At 37.8% G+C, this 20,691-nt stretch overlaps 1 protein-coding gene across 1 annotated transcript in view; it reads left to right on the forward strand.

Moving 5' to 3' along the window:
* Positions 1-791: 791 nt before the first annotated feature.
* CNTNAP2 (contactin associated protein 2) overlaps positions 792-20,691 on the forward strand; it is a 1,031,909-nt gene continuing 1,012,009 nt past the window's right edge. The window contains exon 1 of the mRNA XM_010398652.4: positions 792-1,624. Within this exon, the coding sequence (XP_010396954.1) occupies positions 1,528-1,624 (97 nt within the window). The 5' untranslated portion in view covers positions 792-1,527. The remainder of the gene's footprint in view (positions 1,625-20,691) is intronic.

Raw genomic sequence — 20,691 nt, forward strand, 5'->3', positions numbered from 1 at the left:
GTATCTGGTGAGCAATAACTTTTGGTTCAGCTGTTTAAGGGCAATGGCAGGAGGGATGGAGAGGGATGGAAAAGAAGAGTCAGACTCTTGAAATGCCTAAAACATAAGGCTGCGATATGGCCAGGTTGTCTACGTCATTTCTTGTAGGTGAAAACCACAGTGATACTTCAATGCAGCTTGCTTCCTGGCTCGCTCTCGGGCTGAGAATTAATTACCGAATGGCAACATCTGCATTAGCGGCTCCTGCAGCCCCAGCTCTCTGCAGGCGGGGTCACACTCGTTCCCCACCAGATGTAGGACCGCTCGGAGGACTTGCCTGCTGGCCACCTGTCTCGGATCCCCGCAGGCTGGAGCTCGGGAAGCCGCGGTGTGCGGTGGGGAGGGCGGCAGGAGCCGACCGCGGGGCGAGCAGGGGCGCCGCGCCTCCGCTCCAGCGGCACCGTGACACCGCCCCGCCGCTCCGCTCCGCTCCTCTCCGCTGCCGGCCCCGGCCCCGGTCCCCATCCCCGCACTCGCCCCGGCCCCGGGCCCGCTCCACCTTCGCCCCAGCCCCAGCCCTAGCCCCGGCCCTGATCCCTGCACTGGCTCCCGCCCCGCTCCGCCCCAGCCCCGGCCCCGATCCCCGCCGCCGTCCCCCGGCTCCGCATCTGAGCCAGGCAAGGGAGGACGATCGGAGTCCTGGAGGCCCGAGGGGCGCAGAGGAAGAAGGAGGAGCTGAAGGAAGCGAAGGGAAGGGGAGGGGAGCGCAGGGGAGAGGATTTTCCCATCTTTTTTTTTTCGGGGAGGAGGAAGGTTGCTGCTGCTGGGGGCAGCGTTTCCTCCTGCTGGAAGATGATGAATACATGAGGAGAGAGGCTCTGAGCCTGCTTCTGTGCTGCGGGAGTGTCTCTCTCTCCCTCCCTCCCCTCTCCCTGCCTCTGTGTGTGTGTGTTTGGCTGCCCGGCTGTGTGTGCGTGTACACTGTGTATATATATCTGAGCTGGGAGGTTATTGCAAGCTCCTCTCAGCAGCGCTCCTCTGTACAGGAAGAAGGGCTCAGCTGCAGTGGTAGCATCAACAGCAGCATTAGCAACACCAACTGCTTTTTTCGGCTTTCTTCCTTCCCTTCATCTCCATCTCCCTTTTCCCTCCCTCCTCCCACTCTCTTGGGGGATTGCTTTTCCTAATTTTTTTTTTTTATTATTTATTTTTTCCTCTAGAATCCCTGTTATTTGATACTTAGTGGTTTTTCTTCTTCTTCTTTTTTTTTTCCTCCCTTCCTCTGAGAAGGAGACACAGAAACACATACGCACAAACACAGAGAAATAAAGGAAAGAAAAGTACCGGGACTTATCCTGCTGCTGCAAACCCAAAGATAGCAGACGAAGAGGGGGTTTGGCTTCTACCCCAAGGTAAAGCCCTGCCCCCTTTACCTCTTCAACACCTCCTCCGAAGAAGAGAAGGAGAGAGAGCGAAGGGGGCCAAAGTGGAGAAAAGCAGGTCTTCTGCGGCTGGCATTTGGGAGTACAGGGAGCCAGGAAGTGAAGGATGGTTGTGGTTACCCGAGCTGGCTGCAGGGCAGCTCTCTTCCTCTGGATTTTCATCAGCATTAGCTGCAGAGCCAGGACTGCTCTGCCTGCATCTCGTAAGTACCCTTTTCTAAGAAACATGCACAATTTCAGCTCTGCAATAAGACAGAGGGAAAGTCTCACAACTCTGTGAGGTTGCTTATTATTTCTTTGCTGATGAATATTGTGTTTGATTGTGTTTGATTTTTCTTTGTATGTGTCTGTGTGCACTGAGGTCTGATACTGTTTGCAGTGCCCCTCATCAGATCTTCCTTGGTGATTTCAGTGGTAGCTGGTGTGGAAAGTTGAAAGAGACCTGCTCTGTGATGTAATCTTGGTTCTGCAATGGAGTCAGAGGGGGAAAGGAACCAGAAGCTGTTCAAAGTTTGGGGATAGTTTTTGTTTGGCTGGTCGGTTTGATTTGTTTTGGATTTTCCCACCTTTTTCAGAAGGGATGGAATTTGCAATTGGAAGTACTTCACTTCTACAGTTTTGTGGGGAAAAAGAGGAGATGTGACCAGTTTCCATAACTAGTGTTTTACTAAGGAGCAGCAAGAGAAAATTCTGTCTCATTTGAAGGGGAAAGAATGATTGTGAGTTGATGAGAGGGAACTGAGCCAGGACAGCTGTTCTTGAGAGTGAAGTTTTGCTGCCCATAATAGAATGAGCAAAGGTATTTTAGAGGAGACCATCAATTGCCCTCCTAGCTGAGGCAGAAATAGTAGAGAAATGATCAAGCATCTGCTGAAAAGCTGAACTTCAGACCGGAAGAGTGTAGAGCACCTGTACAGAGTCTGATTCTGCTATCAGTATAAAAATGACAGCATATTCATTGTTTTCAGTGGATATTAGATCAAATTTTTAACATTGCATTGAGCTGTAGTTTTGAGCAAAACATTTTGCAAGTAGATGTCAGAATTAAGTGTTTAGCTGTTTCTCTTCAGACCATGTAAAACATTTGCCAGTTGCCAAGTATCTTTGAAATGCATACTGAAATGAGGCAGTGCATTTTTATAGAAACATCATCATACTGCTGGCTTAATCGGCTGTTTATAGAGGAAGGAAGTGTCCTGAAATGTTACAGATAGATGTGCTGGATTGTATACATGTGAATGGGGGTTGATTCTACTGACCAAGCAGGGAATTGTCATAGAATGTAATGTATATACTGCATAGAGATCTATGTGGATCCCTCTATTTATTTATTTATTTGTTTGTTTCCTTGGGGGCGGGAATGAACAATGCAATGATTAGGGAATTGGAGCACTTCTATGCTTTCTCAGTGGGTTTCTATCTGTTATCATCTGATCACCTACTGAAAACCAAAACAGTGTTATTCCAGGATTTACTTGCACTTGTGTATTTGCTTGTGTGTCAACAAATATGCAGAGCAGTGTCTGTATTGTTATCTAGGTCTCAGAGGCTATAGGATGTTCAGTTGTTTTCCTACCTTTGAATTAGAAGAAGTATTGATCCTGAGGTTTACTTCTTAGTTTTGACCAGCTATATAATTTTTCTTAGCAATATTATTTCTTCATGGTCATCTCTCAGGCTCTCACAGGAATGTGTGGGGGTGAGGATTCATGATTTAGGTTGTCAAAAATGTGTTCTTTGAAAACAAAGTCCCTGCTTTTCTCTAACAGGGTTTCAGAGCTTTTTTGTTTGTTTTTGTCACTCAGCAGCTAATGGCTGTAGTTTAACATGAAAATGACCTACAGTGGGTTATCTGATTTCCCAACAAACAAATCTTTAACTTTTGAAAGAAGTTTGTTGAGAAGTTAGTGGTTGTCTTAATGTTACTATAACCAGAAATTCCAGGAATAAAGGTTATGTATATAATCTTAATTAAAATTTACTCATATACATTCCCATCTTGATAACTATCTATTAAAAGATTTCTCTATATTAATTCACCTTCCAAGAGCTTATACATTATACTCCTTATGTAGTGAGTGGCATTTAATTTCTGACTCACTTCTGAAAGTGAAATGGAGCTAGATTTGTTTACTGGAAACACAATACAGCTGGAAGTACACATCAGCCTCAACTTTACAAAAGGATTGTTCACATAGCAGTACATTCTGAAAATTCACATTGTTGAAAATTCTTGTAAAGCCTTATGGGTGCTTGGGAAGTGGTACCACAGTGGGAACTCGAGTGCTGTGTCACAGTGTTTTGGTGCACCACTTCACTGGTTATTCTCTTTCATGCTTCGCTATACAAACTGGTCACTGTGCTGTATTTTGTCACTGTGCTCTGTTTTCTGGGGTTGTTTATAACTTTGTATGCAACTGATTGTGAATGGGATTGGAGAATTTTGTTCTCTGTTGACAAGATGATGTACTTAGTTTTTTATCTTTCTTTCTTTTTCTTTTTTTTTTTTTCCTTCCCTCTGTCAATTTTGAACATCATATTGGGAATACTTCCAAAAGAATTAAAACCTGTGTGAAATGCAACTTTAATGTAAAACTTATTTCCAACCACTATTACATTTTCTCCTCCATGTTACTTTATGTTTTGACTTTGAAGTAATTAACAACATCAAATTTATTCTTCACAGTATTTTTTGGGAAGCATGCAAGACTTATGGTGTACAGTGAATTACAAATCCCTATATATGAGCTTGCTGTTCAGTATTTTCTTACAGTCTGCTTGTGCTGGCATAGAAAAAGATACAGTTTTCAGAAAGAAGAGAATTGGACATTGCTTATGTAAATATACTGCATCCCAAATGTTTGTTTACTGTGGAAAGCCAGTAAATCTATCTCTGTCATTAAAATGGAAACTCAGTAATACTGATTCAGAAGAGATCGTGTTGAAAGCTTTTAATCTCATTCAGTTTTATCTCGAGATGAAGTGGGTGTTGAAAGCCCATCCTTTAGTATAATAAACGTACACTGTGACAGAATATCACATACACTAATGCTCAGATCTTACTGTCAATTCTATTCATGGTCATGTTTTCAAACCCTGGCAATAAATTCTTAATATTCCTGAAATGTTTTTACTAAGTGTGGAGGGACGAAAACACTCTTCTGGAATCAAGGCTAATGAACAGCTCAGCCAGGAGAGGTCATCACAAGATAAAAAGTAACATGGAAAATACAAATTTAGTCTTTACAGTCTTTTACATGGCTAAGATGGAATGATATGAATATGAATATGGGTAGACTAACTTTCATTTGTATTCCTATAAAAAACCCAAACACACAAAGCAGCAACCTTTTTACTTAATAAGAATGTTAAAGGTATTCAGTATAGGATCATCTGCTTCTCTGTGAAAGGAATTAACTTTAAAAGTAATTGTCTTTCACAGCTACTTTTTTTTGGGTTTTTCTGATTGTGTCTGTTTTTATGCAATGCAAACCTGATCAGTACAGACCTATTAAAACTTCTAGTTCTGATACTTGTCATACTTTTTAGTAGGTCCCATACCACTGCTCAAGTTGAAGTTTGAACCCATTTTACAAGACGCAGTGCTGAAATCAAATAGGGGGCATGTATAGTAAATCATTAAGATATGTAAAAGAAAAATGCACATCTTTTAGCTTTGACTGCATGGCACCCAGATTTTCCTGGGGAAAGTATTGAAAATAAGTAATGTCCATTTTGAAAGAGTGAGGCATTGTACAAGAAAGTCCTTTTTAAGAGTTCTGGACTATGTAGAATTACCTTCCAGATCATGGTGCTTGAATGTTGGGTGTATGACGTGCCATATATCCTATTAGGTTCACGAATAGTTCTTTTCCAGATAGTGTCTCAGACATAACGGTATTTTTGGAAATCCGATAAATTCAATTTTTTTTTTCCTGTTATAACTGATTAAGATTTCTTCGTTTAGGTCCCGTTGTCTTGAGGTTAACTCAGAGGTCCCACAGAATTTCGTTTCCAGTATACCAAACCATTTTCATTTACATTTAACATTTAATAATTTTTCTGATCCTTGGGGTCGAAGCATTTAAAAATATACTAAACTTTTGAGGGCCTAAGTTTCTTTTAAGACCATGGAATTTCATAACATTAAACATATGCTTTCTCTTTTGTTCTTTTAGAACACTTTAGCTATAAATTAGAACAAAATTTACATCCATCATTGTATAATTGTATTATTATTTAAGGTGCTATTCATCACTATATAATAAAATTAATGTTCAACAGACAAGTGACAGTTTTAACAACATTGCACTGAGTTACTGTTATTATTTAACAACATTGCATTGAGTTACTCGTCATGACTCTTTAAATAAATTGGCTTCTTCTTGAGCAATATGTTAACTTACTTGTGAATGAATGAAATGTATCAAACAGTCTGCTGTGATTTCAAAATTTGTGACAGCAGCTAGAGCCCGTGTCAGTGCTGAAAATCCAAAGTTTCAAAGATTCTTTAACTTTTGTGTATGCAACATTGCACAAAACCTGATTGCAAACATTCATCTAGATACAGCAAGTCTGATTCAAAGTTTCGTGTGAGTGGGCATTGAATCAATTGTAAATGCCATTGAACTGCTGTTTTAAAAACTGCCTTCTGCTTGGGCTGTTTTTGCTTTGCTTGTGTGTTTAGTTTTGTTTTGTCTCTTTTTTTTTTAATTCTGGTGCAATAATATGAAATAAGACATAACTCAGTAAGTAGTCCAGTCTGAAAGAAAGTTTGAAGGTGAAGTTAAAGACTATGAATTGAAAACTTGTTTCTGAACATTGGCTGTTTCTTTTGCAAGGACATGAGAAATATTTTTTTATTTTCTGTCTTTTTTTCTTTTTTTTTACTCAGGTACTTTTAACACATGAGAGGCTATTTCAGTTCCTGCAGTTGTGATAGAAAATTATTTATATATAATGCATAACACATTACAGTTACTCAGACTATACCACTTCTTGAGTAACTCACATTAGAATGGATCTGTGACAGACAGTAGATTTTCCTATAGAAGTTCTTTAGGAATTGTAACTTGGATCTCTATGTCTTCAGATATATCAGATCTCATGTTTACTGTTTAGTATTTATCACAATATTTAAGAGTTTTTAAGACTGTAATACTTCTAATGTTTGGGACAAAAACAAACTATGTACAAGCCATGGGGGAGTTTCTGCATTTTTTTTTTCTAGATTTGCAGAAGCTGATCTCCCTCTGAGTGAACTGACTAATAGGTCAAACATAAGATAACTGGTTAAATTTTGAGGTTCCCCTGCCCATGAATATGTCCTGAAGAGCTGTCATGCTCGTCTTACAAAAGCACATGGACTTGGAAATGTTTCAGTCATTTCAATTAGGAAATGTTAGAGAAGAAACATGAGTCTTCTTCATCAGATGAACTGATGAGTGACTTTGAAAATTTGTTAGTCTTAAAAATTTTAAATAATTAATTTAAAATTATAGCATTATTTCCAAAATCTACATAGAGATGAGATCCTTCTTTAAAGGATCGGGAAGACCTGTGAGATAAAGAAAGCAGTCCATTAGCTTGAGCCTTCTCCCACTGAAGGAAATGGAAGTCGTGCCACAGATTTTAGGAACAGTGTGGTTATGGTTTTTTGTCAGTGAGAAGTTCATGATTCAGTCCATTGGTATGAGATACTAGAAATGATTAAAAGGTTCTTCAGACTTCAGCCTTTGAACTAACATTGATTTTATCTGTATCACACTTCATTTATTCAGCTACTTTATTGGCATTGCATTGGAAAATGCGAGACCACCAGCTAATTGCAGAACATGTTAAATCTCTAAATTTGGTGATGTAGAAAATTGCAGTAATCAGTAATCAATTCTTTTGAGCCACTTGCAGTTCCAAATTTGGAGATATCATAGATATAATAAAAAAATTCCCAAGTCTTATGCTTAACATTTACAAAGAACTTGAGCACTTGGTTTTGATAGCTCTGCAACTTTAGAACAGCTTTACAAAGCTGAGACCTTTCCTATCTCAGAAATTGTCTTAGTATTCGTTCACTGTAGTAGTAGCCAGCCTTTTCTGATTGGATCTTTAAGGTTGCACAGCAGATAATTCAGAGCAGAAAAGGATATTGACATTCACATTTACCTCTTTCCTCTGCCTAAAAAAGTCTAGAGATTTTTTGGCTTTACAAGCTCCTGGTGGAGAGATGGTTCATTCAGACATTTAACTTAAGCAAGCGGTCATGCTATGTCCATTGAGGGACTGGCAAACTTATTTACACTTATAGTTCATTATTTGATGTTAATATTTATCACCATTTGAAATATTTACCAAATATTTTATTTTAAGCTGTGTATGCACTCCAAAAATACGTTTTAAATAAATCAGTGACTAAAATCGATTCAGCATAGCTAGAAACTTAGTTGCCAGTTCTGCATTTGTATTGGTAAAAGCTCAAGTGGGGTTACAACTTTCAATGTGTAAATAAAATAAGCAGCTAAAAATACTTCCTAGAAGCAAGAAAGCACTTGAACTGTTCTAGCCAAAGGATTTTCCGTCCCACAAACAAATGTGATGTTTTAGAATGAACACTTATGATATGTCTCTAGACTATTTAAGTCCCGGTTTAAAGGGAAAGTAATATTTTCTTGTAGAAATTTAATGACTGTCTAAATATAACATAAACATTCTGTTTGATTTTGTAACTCTGCTATAACATTTAGTTTTTTGTAACATTTGCCCAGGGGAGTCAGTTATACACATGCTACATTTCTACTTTCTCTTTCTACAATGTAGGAATTTAAGCATTTTTTTTTGGTGTCAAATCTAGAGGGGTGCCACTGTCTGGGTTTTTTTAATCACCTAAATATTGATAAAAAAAGTCTCTTATTGATTGCTTAATCATCTTACATACTTAAACTGGTATTTATTGTGAACCCAATGAATTTATAGTGGGGTAATACAGAAGATCAGCAGATGAGCTGAGGAGACTGGGAGGGGCCATTTCCATAAGGGGCAGCAGAAAGTCTGTGATGGAAGGTTTGCCAGAGAAGAAAAAGAAGAATTACTCTCATAACAAATGGAAGTTTAAAAGTATATGGGCCTAATGCAATGGGATACAACACAGTGGGAAAGGCAACCTCAATATATTTTAGGTTTTCATATCTTATCTACTGGTTTTAAGTATCATTGGTGTAAAGTTCTTGAAACACAGATTGAAATGCAATTAAATTGGGATGTGCTGTTTATGGTAATAGAAGGAATACTGTGATTGGGGAAAAGCAACAACAACAAAAAAATGTCCTAGAATAGCAACCAACAGATAGGAAAACAAAAAACTTAAATTTACACCCTGTTGACCCAGGTTTCAAACACAGATGCCTTCCTAATATCTTTAGACTCTGCCCAGATCATCAGTGAAGCACAGGAAGGGCTTGTGCACATTTTTTTCCCTGGATACAGATAAAAATTCAAATATCCTAAAAAAAAAAAAAAATCAGGAAAAAAGAAAAAAAACCAGAAAAATAAATTATTTTAAGAACATAATCAAAGATTAAAACTAGTGGCACCCTATTGTTCTGGGCTATGGGAAAAAAAGGGACAAGGATGTACTGAAGGTTGTCTCCCACACAATAACAGGAACCTATTTTTTCTTCTGCTGAGGAATGGAGTCACAGGGAGTAGCCTGCCCAGTCCACAGCATTTGCACTGCATTAGGAAAAGAGGGAGCTTCTGTGAGAAACAGAGTCAGAAGCATATCCTGTTCAGGCCAGGCTCTGCTGGCTGCTTGCTCCCAAGCTGCAGCAAGCTGTACTCTCTAATGTTCTTTCCTTTGGTTTTACATCCAAAAAATTATTCTAGTGAGCATACTGTCAGTTGTATGATGAATGTCCTACCTCCTTCTTCCCTGGTACAGCCAAGCTGTTAGAAATGATAGCAGAATTCCCTCTAGATAAGAGGAGGTATTACAGTTCCAACCTTCTTCCAAAAAATATACACCACCAGATCACACGCCCATTTGCTTCTGCTCCTAATTTATTTGCCATTTCTCACATGCCTCCTTTCTGATTTTATTAATCATCTTACTCCCTACTCTCTGCCCTCTCCCTACCCTTTCCTCCAGCAATAAACTGACTCCACTGACTTCTGCTGGATTCTCATTGATTCATCACTGTATTGAGTAATTTGCTGAGCCTGAAACTAAGGGAGATTGTCTTCATTGATTCCTGATTAATTCATCCATTTGTGAAAGCTAGGTACACAGGTAATAACTCAATTGAAATTCCTTCACTGCTTAATTGCTGTGCCATAATCCTGGCCTGTTAAATTAGATAATCAGATATTATGAATGATTAGGATTCATTTTTTCAAAACACAATTATTAGAATGTCATTATAAGGAATGTTTTTATTTACTCTGTTTATAATTATTAATAAAATGCCATTTTAGACGTTAGGTCAGTACAGTGTATATGTTTTATACATATGGAAAAAAATTGTGTCAGATGAATCTGTGAGTGAATTATGGTCCCAAATCTACATATTCATAGCTTGTAAGGCCAAAAAGGATCCAAACCAGCTACGGTGATATGGTAGATTGTATTACTACTTTTTTCTCCTTTATACATCATAGAATCAATGAACCAGGGAATAGTTTGGGCTGGAAGGGACCTTTAAAGATCATCTAGTTCAACCCCACCATCACAGGCTGGGACACCTTTCACCAAACCAGATTCCTCAATGTCCTATCCAGCTTGACCCTTAACACTTCCAGGGATGGGACATTTGCAGCTTCTCTGGGCAGTCTATTCCAGAATTCCTTCTTTTTGTGTAATCTAAATCTACCCTCTTTAATTTAAAAGTGTTCCTCTCATACTATCGGTACATGCCCTGGTAAAAAGTCATTATTTCTCTTTCTTATAGGCCCCCTTTAAGTATGGAAAGGCTGCTATAAGGTCTGCCTGGAGCCTTCTTTTTCCCAAGATAAGCCACCCCAACCCTCTCAGCTTTTCTTTTTGAAAGGGAGAAGCCCTCTGACCATTTCCATGGCCCTCAGGTCGACCCACTCCAACGTGTCAATGTCATTCTTCTGCTGAGGGCTCCAGAGCTGGACTCATATGGGGTTTAAGGAGAGCAAAGTAGAGGGGCAGTGTGATGTCCCATGACCTGCTTGCCATGCTGCTTTTTATGCAGGCCAGGATCCTAGTGGCTTCCTGGGCTGCAAGTGCACATTGCTGGCTCTTACGTAAGTTTTTGTCTGCCAGTATCACCAACTCCTTTGCTCTCAATTCGTTCATCCCGCAGTCTGTATTGCTACTGGGGATTGCCCCAACCCAGGTGCTGGACCATACACTTGGATTTTTTTAACTTCATGAGGTTCACATGGGACCACTCCTCAAGCCTGTCCACATCTCTCTGGATGTTGTCCCTCCTCTCAGTCAAATCAACAGCACCACTCAGCTTGGTTGCGTTCTGTAAACTTGCTAAGGGTGCACTCAACCCCACTGTCTAGGTCATTAATAAAGACATTTTACTGTATTTGTCCCAATACCTGTGAGGGACAACACTCATCTCCATTTGGATCTCCATTTGGACTTTGATCCATTCTTTGGGCATGGCTGTCTCGTCAATTATTATTCATCTAACAATTCATGCATCAAACCCTTATTTCTCCAATTTATGGACAAGGGTGTTGTGTAGAACTGTGTCATTGACCAGGTTGGTTACATCAGTAGCTCTTCCCTCATCCACCAGTACAGTCACTCCTTTGTAGAAGACCACTAGACTTGTCAGGTATTATTTGCCCTTCATGAAACCATGTTTGCTTTCTCTAATATATCTTCTTGTCATTCATGTTCTTTGGCATATCTTCTAGGAGAAACTGTTTCATGAACTTCCTAGGCACAGAGGTGAGGCTGATTGGTTGGCAGTTCTAGGGGTATCCATTTTTACACATTTTATAAATGGGTGCAATGTTTCTCCTTTTGTAGGCACTGGGGATTTTGCTTGACTGTCATGACTTTTCAGAAGTGATAGAGAGCAGCCAGTTCCCTCAGGGCCCTAGAATGCATCTTGTCAGGTTCCACAGACTTGTCTATGTTCAGATTCCTCAGGTGGTCTTGAATCTGGTCTGCTCCTACAATGGGTAAGACTTCATTCCCCAGTCCCTGCCTTGATATTCAGGGGCTTGACATATGTGGGAAATTGAGTTGGCAGGGAAAACTTGAGGAAAAAATGTTGCTGAGTTCATCAGACTTCTCCATGTCAGTTGCCATCAGATAACCTGTCTCATTTACCAGAGGGGAACAGTCCTTTTTGTCTTCCTTTCCTGAGTCACATACCTGTCAGGGTTTTGACACGTTTCCTCCTGGCACTGAATGTCCTGGCCTGGAGCTGTGTTCTTTACCCTAAGTTCATGGTTTCAAACATGGTCACATTGAAATGCCTAATGTTTTCTTTTACCAGCCGACTTAGTCATCCCAAGCTTTTGACATGTAAGCTTCTAGTCATCTTCAGCTTCGTAGACTATGCATTTTTCTGGAGTTCAAACACCAAAGATGTTAAACAAAGGACTGAAAATCAGACTTCCATTTGTTCTCACTAGAAACCACTAATTTTCTTTGTTATGATTACATTTTGAGATATTTAAAGTGTCACATTTATAATAATTTTGAACCTTGGTTAAGATAGCATAGACTGCCAGTCAAGTGCCTTAAGAATTCAAAATGCATATTATTTCAATATATGCAGAAATAGACAGAAATGCGTATATCTGCAGATTTCTTGTGATCCAGTTTTGTATTCTCAGAAAAAAAAAAAGCTGTCAGAAGATCAGGATACTTTGACAAGATCGATTTTTTTAAAAGTGATGTTGATTTTCAATAATTGCATTTACAGCATTTAAATTTTTATTAATCAGGTTCTATTATTTTGCCTAGCAGCAATGTTAGTTGGAGTGGCTTGTAAATGTGCATTTCATTGTTTTCAGTATTTGCACTCCACAGTTTCTTTCAGTCTTTTGGAATTTCCTTGGTGTTTCAAGGGTTATTGGAAATCAGCAATGATCAGCGATCAGAGACCACCTCATTTACAGCTTACCCTGCTGGTTTAAACTGTCTAGCCTTGTTAACCTCTTTTAAACATCTTCCTCAGCTTTTATTAGAATGTAAATGGTTTTGTTGGCACTCTGAGATCTAACTATGCAGTCTTGTTTATTTTCCTAACACTGTATGTTTTTGTCTTTTTCTACATGATTGGCAAATTCACCACCTGTATGTAGCGGTCTTCTGGTATGGCTCCTTTTGCTCCCCAACTCCTCTCTCACTTCTTAAAGAAACCCCCAAAACACAAAACCCAACACTCAAACCTGTGGTTTTGGGATTTTTTTTTTTAATAATGATTCTTATGTTTTCTGTGCAGAGACAAATTAAAGCTTATATCCTTTTGCTTATAATTTTAATGTATTTGTTAGATTCTGATTTACAGAATCACAGAATGGTTGAGTTTGTAAGGGACTGCTGGAGATTATCTTGCCTTGCTAGTAGAGTTCCTTATATCAAATCTAAATCTTCCCTCTAGGAAGGCTATACAGCAGCAGATAACATGGCCTTAGAGAGCCTAGAGGAAGATGGTTGTGGGTTTCAGGCAGAAGGAAGTAATATAATCTTTCCTGACCAGTTCTGACCTGGTCCTAACTATTGCTTCAAATCAGAAGAGAAAATTCATTTGGATTTTAGGGGTTCTCTGAATTTTTAATTTAACAACTTGCTACATCATTAAGTCCAGTCTCATAGAAATGCCCCTCCCAGTCTCTATTGACATAGTTTCCTATATATAGAGAGAACAGTTAGTTCAGAATTCTTGCTGACATAGACAATGTTTGTATTCTGAACTTGAAAATCATTCCTCTTCTGGTGCTGAAGATTTACCTTTCATGAAATGTCAGCAAAACCATTATGTCCAGTGTGAAGAGTGTTCAGAGATAGGAGCTGATTTTACTTTTCCTCGCTGGGAAAGGAAGGTGCTTTTGGTTTTATATTAAATCTGAAATGTGGTAACTCAAACTGTGGAGTTTTTATCGTGTTGTGATGCCATGTGTGTATATCTTGAGGAATTTTTGTAAAGAGTGAAAAAGTTTCTTTTCTTAAAAGTGCAAGGCAGTGATGATCATTTCACAAAGCAAAATGTACTATAGTATCAAGGAATTGTTCTGAAGTAAAGGCATAATGGACTGGTTTTACATACTTATGTTGATAATTTATATAGGTTTTATTGACCTGATGGGACAAATTATTTTGCAGAAAGAGAATTAATTTGCTACTTCTAACTATTTTCCTCAGGAACATAAGCAGTAGATGGTAAAGGCCTTTAGTTTTTATTATGACCATATTTCCCTCTTAGAAGAGTCAGTATTTTGTTTGTCTGGAAGAATGTTGTGAAAAGTCAAGTGAAAGACTGGAATCATTGTGCTTGAAATTGCCTAGAGAGGAAGATTTTCTGCTAGAACCTTGGAAAGAATAGATCTTGGATATTAACTTAGAAATACAGTAGAGTATTCACTATACTATGTGTCTCATTGTAAGTAACCCTGTCTAGTGAATCAAGATGTAGCCCTACACTAGGTGAAGACAGACTTTTGAATAGAAAATATTACCTAAATATTTCACTAGGAAATGCTTTTCTTAGTTATACAGATGTTGAATCCTGAAAAATACAGTTGCAGACAGTGAGGATCAGGGAAATAAATTCTGACATTCTGAAACAGGGACACTCAGATTGTGGGCCTATCACAAAACCAGGCACATCAAGAAACAGTCTAATGAGTGAGAATTCTGTTCTCAAAGTTATGACCTAAAAGTTCCCTTTAGTTCTTCTGACCAAGTCTAAAAAAAGGAAGATGGAACCAAACTAGAAAGATCTTGATACAGAAGTAAGTGCTGAAATTTCAGACATGACTCAGGTTCAAAATTCAGTGGAGTAAGGTCAGTTTTTCTAGATCAGTCATGTCCCTGCACATATTCCTCAAACTCTATATCATGATATATTTGGCCTTTTTTTTTTACTGATGAGGGTGTACGTGCATTGTCATTTGTGGTTGCTCAAGATTCTCTGTATCATATACCCTGTATCATGTTGTTGTAGGAATGCATCCCCCAAAATGTTGTAAGATGGCATGTTTTCAAGTAAGCAGCTATATGAAAAGTGCATGAGTAACTGAATAAAAGGAGATAAATGTAAACAACAACAAAAAAATTAAACTGAATTTTCAACTGAACTATAAATAAAATTGTATCATAATTTTGAGAAACCCCAACAAATATTTCAAATCTGGTTGTTGGAGTGAAAAGAATTTGTTGGCAAACTTTACACAGTGCCATAAAGATAAGCACAGTGCAGAGAATTTCTCAGAGACTTTTTGGTGCAATTTCAGTGGTATGATTGACATTGTATTGTTATACATACATTTAAGACAGTCCTCTGCTTTCCAAGAAGAAAAATATTATTTGCAAGTATAACCTGTTGTTTGTACTTATAAATCAGTGTATTCCATGCTTTGCTTTGATAACTCTAATTACAGAAAGAAATGAACATAAAGCTATGAAGGATCTCATAGTAATTCAGAATATAAAGATGTAAATGCTTCTAATAACACACAAACTTTATATATATCAAAGGAAAATTGTTCTAGTGTCAGTTTTAATGAGGAATATAGTTATTTTTCAGCACTGGTGTTTAATGCCTAAAAAGTTTTTCTCTTCTTGCCTTCCGTCTTTCTTCTGCCCCAGGCAGACATTTCAACTAATTCAAATGAAAATACTTCTGTGGTATTCCAGGAGATTCTTATCCTTTGATTTTGGCAGAGGAGCAAAAGCGAAAAACCAGGCATCTTTCTGTATATTCTGGCAGGCAAGTCCATACTAATGTCTGAGGTGGATCCATCAAGAGCTGAAAAATGTGAATACATCTTGAGGGATGTTTTATGATGGAAGAGATGTGAAGACTGTGAGGGCAAGAATCAGGACTTCCTTCCGTAAAATGTTCAGCTCCTCGGAAACTGTCCAGAGGCTGTGGGAGAAGACAGCGTGGAGCTGTTTTAGTTCCCTAGTTCCCTGCAGTCTTTGTTGCACCTTGCTTGTTTTGACTACTTTTTTTGTAGATATAAATAGAATAAATATTCAAACCATTCGTAAGAATTAGCCTCAAATGTAAATCTGACTGTTGGTTATCTATGTCTTTAATAATAAGAGTAGTGGTGTGCATAAAACAGTGTTTATAACACAACAGATGAGAGCAAAATTTTTCAGAGATGGATCTCTAATCTCTTTTTAGCTACAGTAATATTTTCATAAACCATGTTAAAATAATCCAGCCACATTCTATACAGTAAAATATCCCTTAGATTTCTAAACAGCATTTATGGAATCTGACTGGCAGAAAGGCACCACAAATATTTTCAAAGAAGGAACTTGATTCAGCTGCAGAATTGCTTTTTAAATACAAGCTTTGTATTGTTCTGGATTTGTTTCAATTGAATTTAATACATGTAATCAACCAGGCTGCTAAATGGACTTCATACCTAAAGCCTGATTTTCTGGGAATAACAACTCCTCAGCTAGTGTAATTTCTGTGACTTGAATAATTTAATGGTTGAAATAATAAGGGACCTTACTCTCATAGACTTACTGAGAATGGGGAAAAAAGATAACATGAAAATAACAGACATTGACTTCTAGGAACACAATAATAAGCAAACTTCGGCAACCTTACTCAAGGTTATTTTTTATTGACTTAGGCGTAATCCTCCTAAACAATTATTCCTTTTTTTTTTTAGTTACCAAGTTTTTTCTAGAGAGCGTGAGTCCTCCACAAATTAATTTTTAAGGATTTAGAGTTCCAAAGGTTACATTCTGTTCAAATCAGAGATACAGATATTAATTTATCTAATTGGTACTGAGCATTGAATTTTAGAATACACAAAATCTGTTCATTAAAAATGGCATCAAATTAAGCCGTGAAATGTAAGCGATTTGAATGGCACATAGAAGGTAGAACTGTCAGTTATTTTTTGGGGGTTTTTTTGACTGTTAAGTGTGACTTTTCAGCTGACATCAGATGATTGTACAAAAATTTTGGAGCTTAAAAAAATAGAATAATATCCAATTAAATTAATTGATTAGAAATTCAATCTGTAAAGAATGGATAGTTTGGAGTATGATAATCTTGTATCAGAATGTCTCCGAGTCTTTGAGAGCGAAGTATCACATGCATTTTGATAATTTGAAATCCTAGTCAATATCTTTCTCCAGACAAACTATAAATTAATTACCCTTTAGTGTTCATTAAAGCATCTGCACTTCTAGTCCATAAAATTAGCAGAGTAATATGCATCTAACATTATTTTTAATAGTTATTAATGCATGTTCAGTTAAAGACATTTCATCACTGAGTCCGAACTACTCATATTTTGCAATGGATTGCCTGTCAATATCTTTGTAATTTAAATTAATGTTACCCTTGACAGAATCTCTGGAGGACCAGCTTTCTTGAAAGTGTTGAAACTTGTAACAGGTTCAAGGGATGGTTTAGCCCCATTTTGGTCACGCTGGAAGTCTGTTTTCCAGATAAGGGAAGAGGCTGATAAGAGGTAAATCCTTCGAGGTGGAATAAGTCCTTCTTATCATGCCAGTGTCCTTCCTCACATAATCACTAAGGTATGAATACTCCCTTTGAATGGGGACATTGAGACGTAGGATGAAGGTATTCATCTTGGTTGATGGGTCATGACTGATTCAACTACACTGAGAGACAACTGCAGCACCTCAGAAGATGTCAAAGACTCATAAAATGTCCTGAGATCCACAACATTACATCATCCAGTGTGAAACTCCCTGCCTGAGGGGAAGTACCTGGTCATTCCCACCTGAACCTGAGTGACTATAAACCCAATAGATTTTGAATTCTGTGGGTTCATTCCCCCCACCACTTGTGGATACAGTCACTTTCTCTCCCTCAGCCCCCTTGTCTCTCTCTCCCTCACATTTACTGCTAAATAAAAATCCATACTATTGCCTTTGGCATATGGTCTCATTTGCACCTTAATTTGGGCAGAGGCATCTCTAATAATATTAATAATCTGATCATAATACCATCAGACATACTGCTACATCAGAAATAGATTGTACATCCATATGTCAAATATTACTGTACTTTGTGCCAAGTTTTATGTTTCATACACTGAATGACTAACTTGCTATGACCATCTTTGTTAGGTATAATTTCTGAAAATCCCTTACATTTCCAAAATTTCGGTAAGTTTTAAAAAACAAAACATTGGAGACTATTTTGGCAAGGAGATGTATCAGCACAACATGGCAGTTTACTGCCCCATAGCTTCAGTGCTGTGCAATGTTGAGGAGGCAGCTCTGGGTTGGTGTATATGCAGTAATAAAGTTCAAGTCCACTTGGAATGTCCACTTGAAATGTCCCCTGAGTGGTGAAAAGAGAGTCCAGAATTCAGTTGAAAAATAGGATAAAATTTGTTAGGGCCCCTTTTACTTTAAAGGGAACACAATGATTCATAGGGAGCCAGGTTCACAATATGAATAACTCAAATTGTTGCTGGATTATGTGACTGCTCCTAAGATCAGTAAAGACTTAAGAGATCTACGTAATTGATTGCTGACATTCATTTGCACACAGAAATAGACATGAACTTCTCAACGGCACATCCAAATCCACTGGGAGACTTTACTAATTTCATTGTTAATTCAATTTCCAGGAGCAAGGGAACAGGTCATGAGAGTTGCAGTTTGAATCATCAGGCATAATATTCTTCATTACCATCACAAGAGGCTGCCCATTTCTTGTTGAGGTTCCTGCTTGGATCCTAGCTGCAGTGGGGCAGCTGACTTTTATTAGAAGTGCAAAGATTTGTTCTGTGCAAGTGCAAAGGTTGATGCCCTAAAGACCTTGTTGCAAAGAATAGGGAATTTTTAAGCTGATTGTTGAGAGCTTTAGGGCAGACCTAGGAACTTTTCCAGAGGTGATTATAAGATGGATGAAATGTTTCAGTGAGAATTTTGGCAGGGAGTTGGCCAGCTGACACTGATTGAGAAGGAAGTTGCGAACACACAGGAGGAATTTTCATCTCCCTTCATAAAGGTCAGAGGTGATACTACAACTGATCAGAACCCTTAAGATTGACTCATTTGATCAGGGACTGGATATGCATGCATTGACTGATACTAAGTCGGGGATTGTTAACTGTAAGGGAACCAGGGGTTTGGGAAAGCAGGTCAGCTAACTTCAGCCACCTCCTTTTGGCTAGCAACCATTTCATACGGTCTTTCCTGAGGATGTCCTAATAAACCAGAGTTAAATTAGCCAGAAATAGAAGTAATTTTGATTGCCTAACTTAAAAATGCCTTCTCAGGTATGGTTTTACTGACGCACAGTAAATAAAATTGCCTATTCTCATCTATTTAACATTCATAGGGGGGTTTTAACCCCAGACTGAGACTGAACTGAGAGGGTTGGGGGTTTATACCATGACTATCTGGGTTTTTGCTTCATGAAGAAATGAAGGTGTAACCAAATAAATACCCATGTTTGTATCTTGGCTATTTTTTACTGCATGTGTGGGCTGTTAAATCCTCAAGTCATCTTTGAGTCCTTGCATGTCATGGTCATAGGTTTGGGTGTTGTTTTTTTTAAATTGTGTTAGAAGTTCTCTTTGGGAGTGACTTTATGGCAATTTGTACAACAAACAACATTTTCCCCCAGGCAGTTAGAAGTTAATTTTCATCTGAATACTTATTTTTTAGAACAAACATATGAAAGAAAGCTTTTCTTTCAAATAAGAACAGGCACATTATGCTTCAGATCAGTTTTTGTACAAGAAATAAGTCAGAAAATTAATCAAACCCCTACTTTGCATTCAACAGATCATTTAGTAAACAAGCATAGATAATTAGAAGCCTATTGAGTACAACTGTACTATTTTCTTGATCAGAAAATTTTAATTAAAAACAGTAGCATAGTAAGCCAACCTCCTTCTTACTCCCCACTTCTCGTAATTGCTGAACATCATGGAATTTTGTTCTTTTTGTCATATTTCTACTAAATTATACCTGATCATTACAACTCCAAAGGATATAAAATGATGCAAAAATCAACCAGAAATCAAACCAGAACACCATCTTTCAATAACACATTATCAGACAAACTTTGAAAGTATTTTAATTTAAAATTCCTTTGTAATCAAATAAGGAAGTTGATCTTATCTGAATATTCATTTCATTAGTTTTCGCATTCCCACCCCCTTCTTATACAAATAGCCTCTTCAGATAAACAATTTGTCAAAAATCAAATAATTTCTTTCAATCCCCTGATCTTTCAATAGCCTAAACTGTGCCTTGGTACCCTATAACTTTGTTCTTTGTAGCCAAAGAGATTCTAACTTTGTATGGGAAGACAGAGGTTTTTTTCCTACTGTTGTAATATTTCTTTTTTATCTTCAGCATACTGACATCCATACCATATTGTAATGTTCAGGTTGATGCTGATCTGAGAATTTTTTTCTTTTTAAATTGTAACAAACTTTTTTTTCTTATACACAGCATAGCATCAAAATAGTCTTCATAGTTTTACTATCGATGGATGACATTTGATTTAAAAGATGTTCACAATCTCATCCAACTGTTTTGCCACGGAGGAAGTTTGGATGAATGGAGAATAAGTGTTGAATGTTACAGCAATCACTTGAACCACTATTTAATGTACCCAACAGTTTTGCTGTTGACTTATGAAGTGAATACAGTCTTCTGCAGCATTACAGCATATAATTAAAACACTTTTCAACGTATTTTTTTGGCACGGAACTTGACCTACTTTCACACTTCTAAGGTTTAAAATAAAATATTATTTGCACTGCATTCCTTTTTTTGTAGAAATCTACCGTACAAATTTTAAGGAAAACTGCACTGCACTCTAACTAGTATGTGTGTAATTTAAGTCATAATAGTAATTTATAGCTGAATAGTAGCATTCCATGATTAGGGATCTAGTAATGGTGTACAGACATTGTGCTCAAAGCAATAATCATTAGTCAAGGAAGCAGTACCTGCAAAGTCATCCATACTTGTGCAAATAAGAAATTGCCTACATTTGTAAGGAATGAAGGATCAAATCTATGCATTACTTAATCATAATACCTTACACTATTTAAGGCTTTTTACTGCATGCTGCAAAAGAAT

Source organism: Corvus cornix, chromosome 2 (genome assembly GCF_000738735.6).
Source record: "Corvus cornix cornix isolate S_Up_H32 chromosome 2, ASM73873v5, whole genome shotgun sequence".
Taxonomy (NCBI): domain Eukaryota; kingdom Metazoa; phylum Chordata; class Aves; order Passeriformes; family Corvidae; genus Corvus; species Corvus cornix.